The sequence below is a fragment of the Labeo rohita genome, chromosome 23 (genome assembly GCF_022985175.1).
Source record: "Labeo rohita strain BAU-BD-2019 chromosome 23, IGBB_LRoh.1.0, whole genome shotgun sequence".
NCBI classification, from domain to species: Eukaryota; Metazoa; Chordata; class Actinopteri; order Cypriniformes; family Cyprinidae; genus Labeo; species Labeo rohita.
In genome coordinates this window covers 25610646-25622923 of record NC_066891.1, presented here as the reverse complement: position 1 = coordinate 25622923, position 12278 = coordinate 25610646, and the positions used below count along the sequence as shown (strand labels likewise).

The 12278-nt window shown below is 33.3% G+C and overlaps 1 protein-coding gene across 1 annotated transcript; it reads right to left on the bottom strand.

Moving 5' to 3' along the window:
* Window positions 1–169: 169 nt before the first annotated feature.
* On the bottom strand, window positions 170–10699 carry ptges3b (prostaglandin E synthase 3b (cytosolic)). The gene is made up of 8 exons (XM_051096245.1): window positions 10570–10699; window positions 7297–7410; window positions 7102–7171; window positions 6902–7000; window positions 6229–6318; window positions 6016–6072; window positions 1586–1610; window positions 170–1073 (listed from the first exon to the last, which is right to left on the bottom strand). Coding segments are annotated over exons 1-8 (477 nt in total). The 5' UTR covers window positions 10572–10699; the 3' UTR covers window positions 170–1053.
* Window positions 10700–12278: the final 1579 nt, after the last annotated feature.

The following is a 12278-nucleotide window of genomic DNA, read 5'->3' as shown; positions in this document are numbered from 1 at the left end:
ATGCCCTTGAACAAGTTACTGAAGCTAGGTTGCCTGAGGGAGGAGTCTTTACAATAAGGTTCCATTTTTCAACATGGAAAAATACTGAGAAAACAAAAGTTAAACTCATTGGTTTCTTCATTAGGTCAATTGACAATTTTACTGTTCAAATGAAAAAAAAAAAGAAAAGTTAAGCATTGAGCAGTTTATTAGAAATAGGTAGACAAAATTGAAAGCTTTTTGTTCTTTTGAAAACATTGATAGGAGTCAACCAGCAATGTGCACAAAATGTAGCCCTAATGTAGCCCTAATGTAGTCTAACACCTTATTTTGATAATGTAAACTTATTTGGTCTTTTTATTTTTAAGATTTAAAAATTCAATACCTTTCTGTTTTCCTATCTTTTACATTTAAAGACATCACGTATCATACTGGAGTAATAAGACATTAACTGTCCAATACCAAATACAGCGCTTATATAGACTTGATCATTTTGGAGAGAGTCAGAAATATCAACAACCAATGAATCTGGTAGCACCTCAAGAGACGATGTTAGGGAGATGAACTGGTACTTACAGTTTTCCAAAATCCATAATCATTGTTTTCCTTTAATCCCAAGATTGTAATCTACAGATTTTGCGAGACACAAACTCTCTCCACCTCTGCAAAGTTTCACTTTTCAGTTTAATTTCGATGCCTTACAATAAAAAAAAGAAACTTTCCATCACATCTATTGCTTTTCGGTTGAAAAAATATGAATACAGTGCAGGTTTTCCCAAACAGTTGAAGTTTACATGTTTTTAGTACAGATTAAAACAAAAAGCCAGGACTGCTCATAAGGAGAGGGACAACGAAGCTCTGTACAACAATATGCATATTAACTCCCAACAGAGGTGTATGACGATCTTCTGGAGTGCAGCCACTGAGTAGACAGAGGTGATGCTGATGAATTCAACGCTCTCATTGAATTCAGCTTTGCTCTCTTTCAGATCATGTAGCGTTTATGTGACGGCTTCCTCTTTTCGTTATGTCTTCCCCCTCTCCTCCTCTGTCTGTCCACAACATGCCAGGCACTTATTCCAGATCTGGCATTTCTGGAGAACAACACAAACATGTTAAAAGTATGAAAAAGACTGTCAGTTTACTCTCTCACGTTGTTTTTAGTTTGTGTAAGTCTGTTATGTACTGGTATAATATATTGGTTGCTCTTCTTGCAGTTAAAATGAATGGAAACCAGAGCTTTTTTTTGTTTTTCTTGGAGCTTGCCAGGACATTATAAATTATTCAAAAATTCACCTTTGTATTTAAACGGAAAAAGTTGAAGGACGGCAAATCATTTTCAATATTTTTCTGCATAATGAGTCAAGATAATATAAAAAGGGACAGTACACTTTAAAAAAAAATTCTCATCATTTACTCAACTTCACACCCTTGCAAAACCAAAGACTTTCTTTCATCCTTGAAGCACACATGAGAATATTTCTTTTTTACAATATTAAAAATAGATAAATTGTGTAAATAATAGCTTTTTTGTGAGGAGTGAACTACATCCCTTTAAAACAGTAATAGCTCTGAATATACAAGCTAGAAAAAGAGGAAAACTTACTTTCATCATCACTATCAGCTGATTCCTGAAAAAAAAAATACAATCCAATAAGTCATTCATAGCAGGAAGATGACATTACATGTTTTTAGGCAGAAATGGGTCACTATAGTAGATATAGAAGAATTTACAGACATTTACTCAGCCCCTTGTCATCCAAGATGTTCATGTCTTTCTTTCTTCTGTCGTATAAAAATTGTTTTTTGAGGAAAACATTTCAGGAATTTTCTCCATATAGCAAAATCGTCCTACATCACTGCAGAAGTACCGACCCAATGTTTGCAAAGTGAACGTGCAAAGATGATCAAACGCCCTTTACAAAAAAGGTAAAACAGCGACATACCCTGTATAGTATGCATGCGCATGGCAGAGCTAGACAAAACAAGCATTTGAGGTTAAAAAGTATACAAGTCTCCCTTTTTTTTTTTTTCCTCAGTCTGGATCGTTCAGAGTCCTTTGAAGCTGCGTTGAAACTGCATTTTGGAAGTTCAAACTTGTGGGCACCACTGAAGTCCACAATATGGAAAAAAAATCCTGAAATGTTTACCTCAAAAAACAATTTCTTTACGACTGAAGAAAGACAGACAAACATCTTGGATGACAAGGGGGTGAAGTACATTTTCTGTACATTTTTGTTCTGGAAGTGAACTAATCCTTTATTATTTACTAATAACTAATCTTTTAATATTTACTGTGCTTTGTAGAGGATCAGTTTATAGATGCAACCGTTTTAGCCTACTGTCAACATGTTAGACTGTCTGCCTTTTAGGTCCAAATGGCCCACCACTACAATCAGAATGGGTCTTGTTTGAGGAAACCAGTAGGCCATCTACAAAAATGTGGCATGCACCAATCATTATTTTTCATGGCAGATTGAGATTACAATTTTTTTTTCCAAGCAAATAGGCTGATTCCAATACCAATTGCCCTTTTTTCTTTAAGCAAGAGACAAAAAGAATGAAAGACTATAAGAACAGGATGTGCATTTGCTCTATAATAGGCCTTGAACAAAATTAATTAAATTAATTTTAGCCATTTAAAATTAGAGACATCCTTTAAAAGCCACAATCCAAACAAAGATGCTACATTCGTTTAGCATGGGCAGATTTTTTTTTTAATTTAAATTAGATTGTATAATTTCAAGATGTAAAGGGGTCGTCAGGTGCCTATTTTCCACAGGTTGGTATGATTTTTTTTAGGGTCTTCATGAAATGTCTGCAACATACTTTGGTTAAAATTCCTCAATGGTCATGTAAAACACCACTACTTTACCTTGTCAAAAACAGCTCTGTTCAAAGCAACCTGTTTAGGTGCATGTCTCTTTAAATGATAATGAGCTACTGCTCGTTTTTTATGTACTTCATGCCAAGTTTAAAAAACCCCAAAAAACAAATCCACTGCGTCCTCAGTGGAGAAAATGAAGACTCTTATGTTCACTTTTACTTCCAACTACAAAACATCTACATTGCTTAAGAAACTTTGGGCCTCATTCATGAAACTTGTGTAAATATGAGTAAATTCGGAGTAATTTGCAAGTAAAACAGACCTTCCCGAAAACACTCCTCTCGAATCACAAACACTTCGTAAACGTCCAATCTGATAGTTAAACGTGTATGTTAATAAATTCCAATCATTCGTAAACAGGGCACTTGTGCACGCTCATTCACAATTAGCATAATCCCCTCCTAAGAATAACAGCTATGCAAAGTGCGTGTCCAGGAACGCAGTGGAATATTCTGCTCTACTTTCACAGGTTTGGCTCCAGTATACTACATTAATGTAAAAAAGATTAATAGGCCATATGCTTAACAATAAATATTCAAAAACATGTGTCCACCAAAGAGTTTTATAACCAGCTGAAAAAATGTCAGGCATTCTTCTTAAAACGACTAGCTGGTGGAGCTTGAAAACGCTTTGGTGGCACATCGTTTTTCCAGCTGAGTTGCTTTAGTTACTATGATGTGGAACATCCACGGCAGCAACGTATTACTAGTATGTCATTTTTAAGAATTTTACTGAATATAAAACAAAAACAGTAACCAGTAATATTGACTTCACTGTTGTAGGCAGTTGTTGTACAAGTAGGATTATTGGTCGGTATTTGTCCTGCCCCTCCTCTATTTACGGCTGGGTAAATAGTGACGGTGATGAGTGAGGCGTTTTACAGTTATAGTTGATAACTGTAAAACGCCTCAGCAGCAAATAAAAATACTAATTAATAATGGCAGTGGTTCATCAAAATTCAGTGCATCAGTTTTCCAAAAAGAACATAAAACGTTTTACACATGGTAGGGAGCAGGTGTACATTTCTTTCGTACCAACTAACATTTTGAAAATACTAAAATGTTCATGAATCCAAAAGTTTACGTCAGAACGGCTTTATCAACGATTTACATAAAAATTCGTTCTGCTCGTGTTTCATGAATGAGGCCCATTGTTGTCACCGCAGCTGCTCGAGCGTGGAAAAAATGGCGGACAGCATACAACTGACTGAGGGCTGATAATTGAGACTGTTTAGGTATTTTGAGGATTGATAAAGGAGTAAATTGATTTTTGAATTTTGCATCCGATGTTCCCCTTAATGCAAACAGAATGGTCTGACTTTAGCTTCGTAAAATTATGTGAAAAATCCAAATTCACTCTCTGACAGCAGGTGGCGCTTATGGAACAGCTCCAATATAGCATTTCCTTGTTTATTGCTTTAAATAAAGCAGTGCTGCACTTATTAAAGGCACAATATGTAAGTTTTTGCCGCTAGACGGCGCATATTCTAAACAAGAAACAAAGGTGTAGTTTGATGATGCCGTGACTGAGTGTGGAATCAAAGGCAGTTGTGCAATCTGTCGGGACTCAGGCAGAAATCATGTTTATTGATGAGCTAATGTATTAAAGACTTATTATGGTCACTGTAGTATGAAGCAGGGTGGGGTTGAAAGTTGTGAAAGCGAAATGACGTCGCTGTAGTGATTGCTACTGAAGGAAGAGCACGATACACGGCTCGAAAGCAGCAAAGCTTTTATTATGCCACAGTCCACTGCTTCCAATTCTTACTAGATACATTTGAGTGTGTTGAAGTGCTGTTATAATGCTACTCTGTATGTTCGTCACCCGTCTAATAAAATGCATAACATATTAAAGCGTCTTTGGAGTTTCCATGTTCTCTACTAAATAAAACCGGAAAAATCGAGGATGTGTGACGTCATTGGCAGGCGATGCAATGACATGGTCCGTTACACTAGTTAAAATGACGTATTTCTCTCGATTTAAACATTCTTTGAAACATTTGGGATAATGTAAGAACACAAGTCAGCAAAATACAGTATAACACTCGTCTAATGGTTTTTTGATATTTTAATAATAATAATAAAAAAATACATATTGTGCCTTTAACTATTTTAATATGCATTATATGAAAGTGAGATGAAAACAAAATGCCATCTGAATTTTTTCTTTTTTTAAAACAGTCGGTTCCATTCTGATATTCATTCATATAAACTCCTACCCTCAATTAAATATTTAGGATTTTCTTTGAATATTTCAGGGAGCGCGAACAGTGAGCTTGCTGTGCCTGCTATAATATTTTCTCTGCTGACATGTCTTTATTTATCGTGTCCTGTCTCTGTTAACATCCTGTTTATAGACTTTGTAATATTTCCACATCTTTCCAGTGGTGAAGCAATACTTATACAGGTGAAGCAAGATACTTCATTGCTCTATTTATGGCACATTGTGATTGGGTTTACACTGTCAATACAGAAGACAAACCAATGGGACACCGTCTCTGCATGATGGGCCAGCCAAAAAAAAAAAAAAAAAGAAAGAAAAAGTATTGGCCTCAAATGCATTGGGCCACCTGGAAAATGCCAGGTATGTCAGATTACCAATCCAGACCAGTTGTCAGCACAGTAAATACTTGTTTTTGATTTCATCCCCTTTAAGCCACTGTCAAGGTAAAGACAAGAGCGTGTTGAGAACTTTGTGTTCTGTTCCATTCTGTTGCACTCCACCCTTCTTAACCCTATATGAGCCTGACTGAACTAGGATGCTCCTTGAGGTAGCATCAGACAACCCAACCAGCCAAACAACTAGTTGATTAAAAGCTAAAACTTATAGTGACAGTCTAGCCAGAAGTAAAAATGTAGTAAATTTTCTTTCCCTCATGTCATTCCAAGCCTGTATGATTTTTTTTTTTCCCCTCAGTGGAGCACAAAAGATATTTTAAAGAATGTTTGTTCAAACAGTGTTGTTTTGGACCCCACTAACTTTCATAGTATGGACAAAAACATTTTTCAAAACAGCAGAATATTATAAAATTTAATGGTATGGAAAAAACATGTTGGGTTGGAATGACATGGGGCTGAATGAACGATTAGGATTAACCATCCCATTAAACTAGACTTTATTACACATATGAAAAAGCTATTAAATCTTACATCATCTGCTCCATCTAGGTCAGGTAAATCATCCTCTCCTCCCATGTTGCCCATCATCTGAAACAAACAAACGAGTCAGTACACTGCATTAATTACAAACACATTCTTCACACATAGTTCCCTTAATAATAATAATAATAATAATAATAATAATAATAGGCAATACTGCCGCGAGGGTGAATTATAGCTATTTTTCAACGAAAAAGTACTAACCTCTGAAAAGCGATCGTAGTTGGACAAATCTTCGTCTGAATCATCCTCCCAGTCTTTCCAGTTGTTGAAGTCAACACTAAGCCAGTTGAGCTGTAGACAAAATTCAAGTGAGAAACAAAATACAAGTATATCAAGTTTCAACAGTCAACAAGTGTGGATGCACTGACATTACAATTCCGGCTGGTATGATACGCTGTTAATTATTTTACACAACAGGTTATATATAAAACTAATAGTTAACTAGACACATTGCCAAATAACTTATGATGCCACAAACTACTGCTTGGTTTGCATTAAATTTTAAAACCAGAAAAATATGCAAACACATACGTGTTACTATTAGACCTGCTCAACAAGATTCTCCTCAGAAAATCGTCCATAGAAGACATTTTACAGTAAATCTTTCTATAGCGCCTCTTGTGGCGGCACTGAGAATGCAATGATAATACAAAAAATTGCTAGAAGCATTTGGATTCATGTACTTATCTAGAGTTCTTTTGAGGCATACTTTCAGGTTTGGGGTAGAAGTGGACTCTGACATTAAGATTGTTAAAGCCAACACCTACTAATACGGTTTAAGGTCAAATTCAGCTATCTGACATAGTCCTTAATCAAATAATGACCGTTTTAACTGTAAATACTGCCGTGACAATAAATATGGAACAAAACTTGCCTTTGCTTTGTCTTTTGTTAACCTGGGCCAGGATTTCCCTGACTCTGCTTTCCGTAAACAGCACAAGATCGACCGGTCTGTACGTCTGTGTTTGGACCCCTGAGAACAGAAAGTAAAACATAACAAAATGTGCTCCTGAAATGTGCATCTCATTGGAGGGTAATCTGAAACGGGATATCGCAACTGTGTGCTAAACTCACGTCTTGATCGATGGATTCAAAAAGGTCAATTTCATTTGAGTACTTCATGTTATCTGTCCCACTGAGACAGCTGGAAGAGAGCAGAAGACAGCATTAGCTGAGCCACAAAACAATCAAACTACAGCCTAGAATCTAAAGCAATGACAATAAGACCTTTGGGGATTTACACAGATGATTAAAGTTAGAACTACATACCTGAAACCAAATTTGGACTTCTCAAAATTTACATTGACATCCTTGCTGTCCTCCACCAAAAACTCAATGAAGACAAAGTCCCGTCTGTCGTACCACTTAGCGGCTGCTGGATGCCTGATAAGAAAAAATTGGATTGAAATTAAAGCTAGAATGGATAGGACAATTTAAGGATAACAATTTTATATGTGGATAGAATATGTTAGGAAGGCTGAACAACTGGCTGATATTTTATAATTTAAGGTTATAAAATGTATCTTGTCAACAGACAAACATGCTTTTCCCAATTTATTGTTAAAGACACTGTTCTTATATGGGCAATTCTGCAGAATTGGTGCAAACAGCTGCCCCACAAGCAAAAAAAAAACATTTAAAAATCATTCAAATCTTGTTTACTAAGATCCTTTTAATATCTATTAAACAATATTATTTAAAATATCAGTAAGCTTAATATATATAAACTCATCATTTAGTGGGTACTTTCAGTTGGGAGGGGACTGTGCTGAACGCTAACGCCTAAATTTCAACTCATATATAGATATAATTTTTGTATTTTATGTAAATTATGAAACTTTACCTGCATTTTCATGTCACTACCGAACACCATTTTTCTATAATCAAACACTTTTTTTGAGAGTTATTCCATATTATTTAGTTTTTATGTGTGTGCAACTGTGCTTGTTAACCATGTGCTGATTAGCATCTTTAAGCTAGGTTCAAAAGTATCTAAAATTGTCAACTACTGAACTACTGAAACAGTCACACCGAAACATTTGGTGAAGTTTCAGTAATGACATCAGTTTTTTTTTAGTGTTATTCCATAAATTTGTCACTACTTTAACAGTCACAACTGAAACATGTCATCATTGTTTCGGTAGTGACAAAAGGGAACGCAATCTTTTAATTAGGGGAAATAAAGTTTTATTTATTTTATTTTAGTAGTGTTTTAGTATGCAAGTTAAAAGTGGTTGCTACCGAAACATTACTGTCACTGTCACAACCAAAACATGAGTTGTTTTGTCAAAAATAAAGTATATTGAATTATCAACTAAGATGTTATGATAATATTTGGTTCAGTGTATATTCAAACTAATGAATCCTTAACTTTGAAATCAGTATGATCAACTTTTGCCTTTTACAGGGACAAATTGGATTTAAAATACAACAAATCTCATAAATTACACTTGAAATATTGTTAAAATTGTAACTGTTATTAGCCCTGAAAATCTTTTAATAATATACTAAAAAAAACAAAACAAAACAAAAAAAAAAACAATTACAAGTAAGAAGCAAGCAAAATCTTAATAGGTCAATTTAACCTTTCTTATTAAATTATATATTACTGTGTTTTGGTAGTGACAAATTTGGGAAGAGAACAAACATTCCAAAACTTTCTGAAAATACAATATGAGAATTAACTGCACGATTATACAATTTGCGTACGTACAAGATTTATGGAAAAAGACATTTTTTCAACTCTGACTTTGAACCAATTCTGTAGAATAGCCCATATATTTAAGTAAATATTAAAATTATTTAGCAATAACACATTAAATTGATCATAAAGTGACAGCAAAGACGTTACAAAAGATTACAATTTTAAACAAACGCTGTGCTTTTGAACTTTCTATTCATCAAAGAATCCTGAAGAATAAAATCTATCATGGTTTCCACAAAAATATGAAGCAGCAGCATCTGTTTTCATCATTGCTTACAGTAATAAATTCTTCTTGAGCAGCAAATCTGCATATTAGAATGATTTCTGAAGGATCATGTGATGCTGAAGACTAAAGTAATAATGCTGAAAATTCAGCTTTATCAGAGGAAAAAATTACATTTTAAAGTATATTAACATAGAAAACAGCTATGTTAAATTCTAATAATATTTCACACTATTACTGTTTTTACTGTATATTTTAATTAAATAAATGCATCTAAAAAGCCTTCTTAAAAAGTTATCAGAAAAAAATGGGTAGACATTTTGTCTTGCTATATCACAAAATCACATTTTAATTTTATTGTAATTGTGAACAAATAAATGTTGCTTTGGTGAGACTTCTTTAAAAATCATTATGCATTTTAACATTTCAATAATAATCTTCCCTTTAATCTGTTTTCACAGATTTTGACAATATGTGTCATATAAAAGCAGTTTACCGCGCTCTCTAGATAATTCATATCAACATTGTTGAATGAAAATCCATAAGTCAAGCACTAATTTAAATATTAGGTGTCAAAACACATTTCTCACAAATACTACAAGAAGACAAGGCCAAAAAAAAACTCAATTCTCTCAACAAATAAGTAGGTCTGTAAAGAGCAGGTGGCATGGACATATGTGACACCACTTCAACCTGCTGCCTCTGTTCCTGCTCCTTCACTAAAGGAAGGTGTATCAAATTCCCCCTGCTGTACTGAATGACTCACGGTTGAACTCTAAAGATGAAACAAGTAAACACTTAACAATAACGGAATTTTAATGAACAAATGAATTAAATTCCATCCTCATAATAAATCTAATCCTCATACTGTCCATGCCTATAGCACCAAATCAATTACTTGGTAACTGATGTGAAATACCATCAGGCCACAAGCTTTTTCTTTTTTTTAATCAAGATAGGACCACATGATTTACTGATACAATAGTCTGAGGAATGTCTGCCATTTAAAAAAACACTACATTTATTTAAAAACAGACTTTTGATGAGAGATTCAGATATAATCTTTGTCTTCTTGTAATTGGTTTAGTGAGTATGTGCTTTATTGTAACTTATTCATTCATTCATTCATTCTGGCCCTGAAGCACGTGCAGGCGGCGCGCTCATTTTCGCAACTCATTCGGCCATAAAAGAAACCAATGAGCTCCGTCACATTAACAACTCTTTAAGCGAGTTTATCAACACAAAAACAATTTTACAAAGATTTGTGTGTTTACCAACAGACTTGAGTGGCAAAATGACGCAACATGCTAACACCGGTGAGCTGATACAGGCTAACCGTAACGAGCTAACTTACTTTACATTATGCACATTTGAACAAATAATACAGATTTGTAAACGTAATGCTCCTGGATCCAGTGTTTAATAAATCCGCCGAGAAGCCCGTTACGTTACCTGATAGTTTAACGACTACGAGAGGAGTGAATGAGTCGTGCAGAAGTAGCTAATGCTAACGCTATGCTTCACAGTGTACACAGTATTTCAGTTTTGGTTTCAGTAACGAGCTGTATTTTGCATTAATCTGAACAGATATGTACAACAGAACGCGCAGACTTACATGACTTTGGCGGCTGTGTATGTATGTGAGGGTCGGCGGCGTCTGTTCGGGTTTTCTGGTATGTTCTCCCGGGGTTCTGTTCTGGTGTCACGGGAGTACGAGTAGGTGGAGCTTCAGACCACGCCCATCACATTCGTTGGACTGTTCTAGAGCTTCCGTTTGAAAATACTGCAAAATAATACTCAATCCTCAGTGACTAACGTCAATTCTTCACCCTTCATCCGCGACAATTTTGACATTTAATAAAATAATATATTCTCCTCATGTACATGTAATGTGAGATATCCTTTATAAAGTTTTATTTTGATTTTTATCCATAAACAAACGTTTTCGGGCACAATTCCAACTGTAGCACATTTTTGATTCAATCACTTTTTTTAAAAAAAAATTATTTATTTATTTATTGATGATGTTGATGATCAGCTTGTCATTCTGTTTATTTCTAAATGCATTGTTTTCATTATTTTTCACATTTCAAAATTATTCTTATGATGTTATTTAGTATGATGATGATTAATGATGTAAAACGATTAGTCGCGATTAATCGATTCAAAATAAAATGTTATGTTTGCATACAATGTGTGTGTACTGTGTATATTTATTATGTATATATAAATATACACAGTATATATGTATATATTAAGGAAAATATGTTAGATTTATATGTAAAATATTTATATATAATATAAATTATAAAGTGTTTACATACAATACATACAAAGATATTTTAAAATATATACATATATGTGTTTGTTTATATATATATATATATATATATACAGATCATTTCGTTAGATGTAAACAACACTGGTCCAGAAGCGCTTCCTGTTTTTTTTTTTTTTTTTTTTTTTTTTTTTTTTTCACATATACAAATACATCTTAAAGGTGCTAATATAACATTTTCATCCAGTCAAATGTTATGTTGGTTGTATTTTTTGAGTAAAAAAAAGTAAAAAAAAAAAAAAAGAAACAGGAAGTGTATCGGGACCAGTATGTTTACATCTAGCGAAATGGTCTATATATGTATATATATATATATATATATATATATATATAACAAATATACACAGAACACACACATATAGTATGCAAACATAAACTTTTATTTTGAACCGATTAATCACGACTAATCGTTTTGCAGCACTAATATTTATGTATATATAAATACATACACAAACAGTTTAGATTTTGAAAATAATTACATGTGTATACATGTATATATTCATTTATATAGTTATATTCATATATATTTTATATTATATTATATTCATATTATATTATATTTTATAGTTCATTTATATATTCATTTAATTTATATTATATATAAATATATTTAATATATAAACAACGTGTGTGTATTTATGTATACATAATAAATATACACAGTACACACACATAAATATTATGTAAACAAAAACTTTTACTTTGGATGTGATTAATCACGATTAATTGTTTGACAGCACATTTTTTTTTTTTTTTGTTAAATGTTCACCCTTTTGATTTATATATGTTTTCACACTAAAAAAAAAACTTTTAAACAATTTCACTCCAAAATAGCCACTGAATTTCACAAATATGTACAAAGAAATAGTAAGTAAAACTGAATTAACCATCATTTTGTTTTCTAAGCAGAAAATCTAAATGACATTGTAAAAACGTACTAAATTCTCTTTGAGTTCTTGTCAATTATAAATTATGTAGTGTAGCAT

Excerpts from the sequence above, each read along its gene's own strand:
- ptges3b (XM_051096245.1), bottom strand. Across the intron at positions 6,319-6,901 it reads TAACAAAAGACAAAGCAAAG|CTCAACTGGCTTAGTGTTGA; the intron begins GCAAGTTTTGTT and ends TTTTGTCTACAG. Across the intron at positions 6,073-6,228 it reads ACTACGATCGCTTTTCAGAG|ATGATGGGCAACATGGGAGG; the intron begins GTTAGTACTTTT and ends TGTTTGTTTCAG.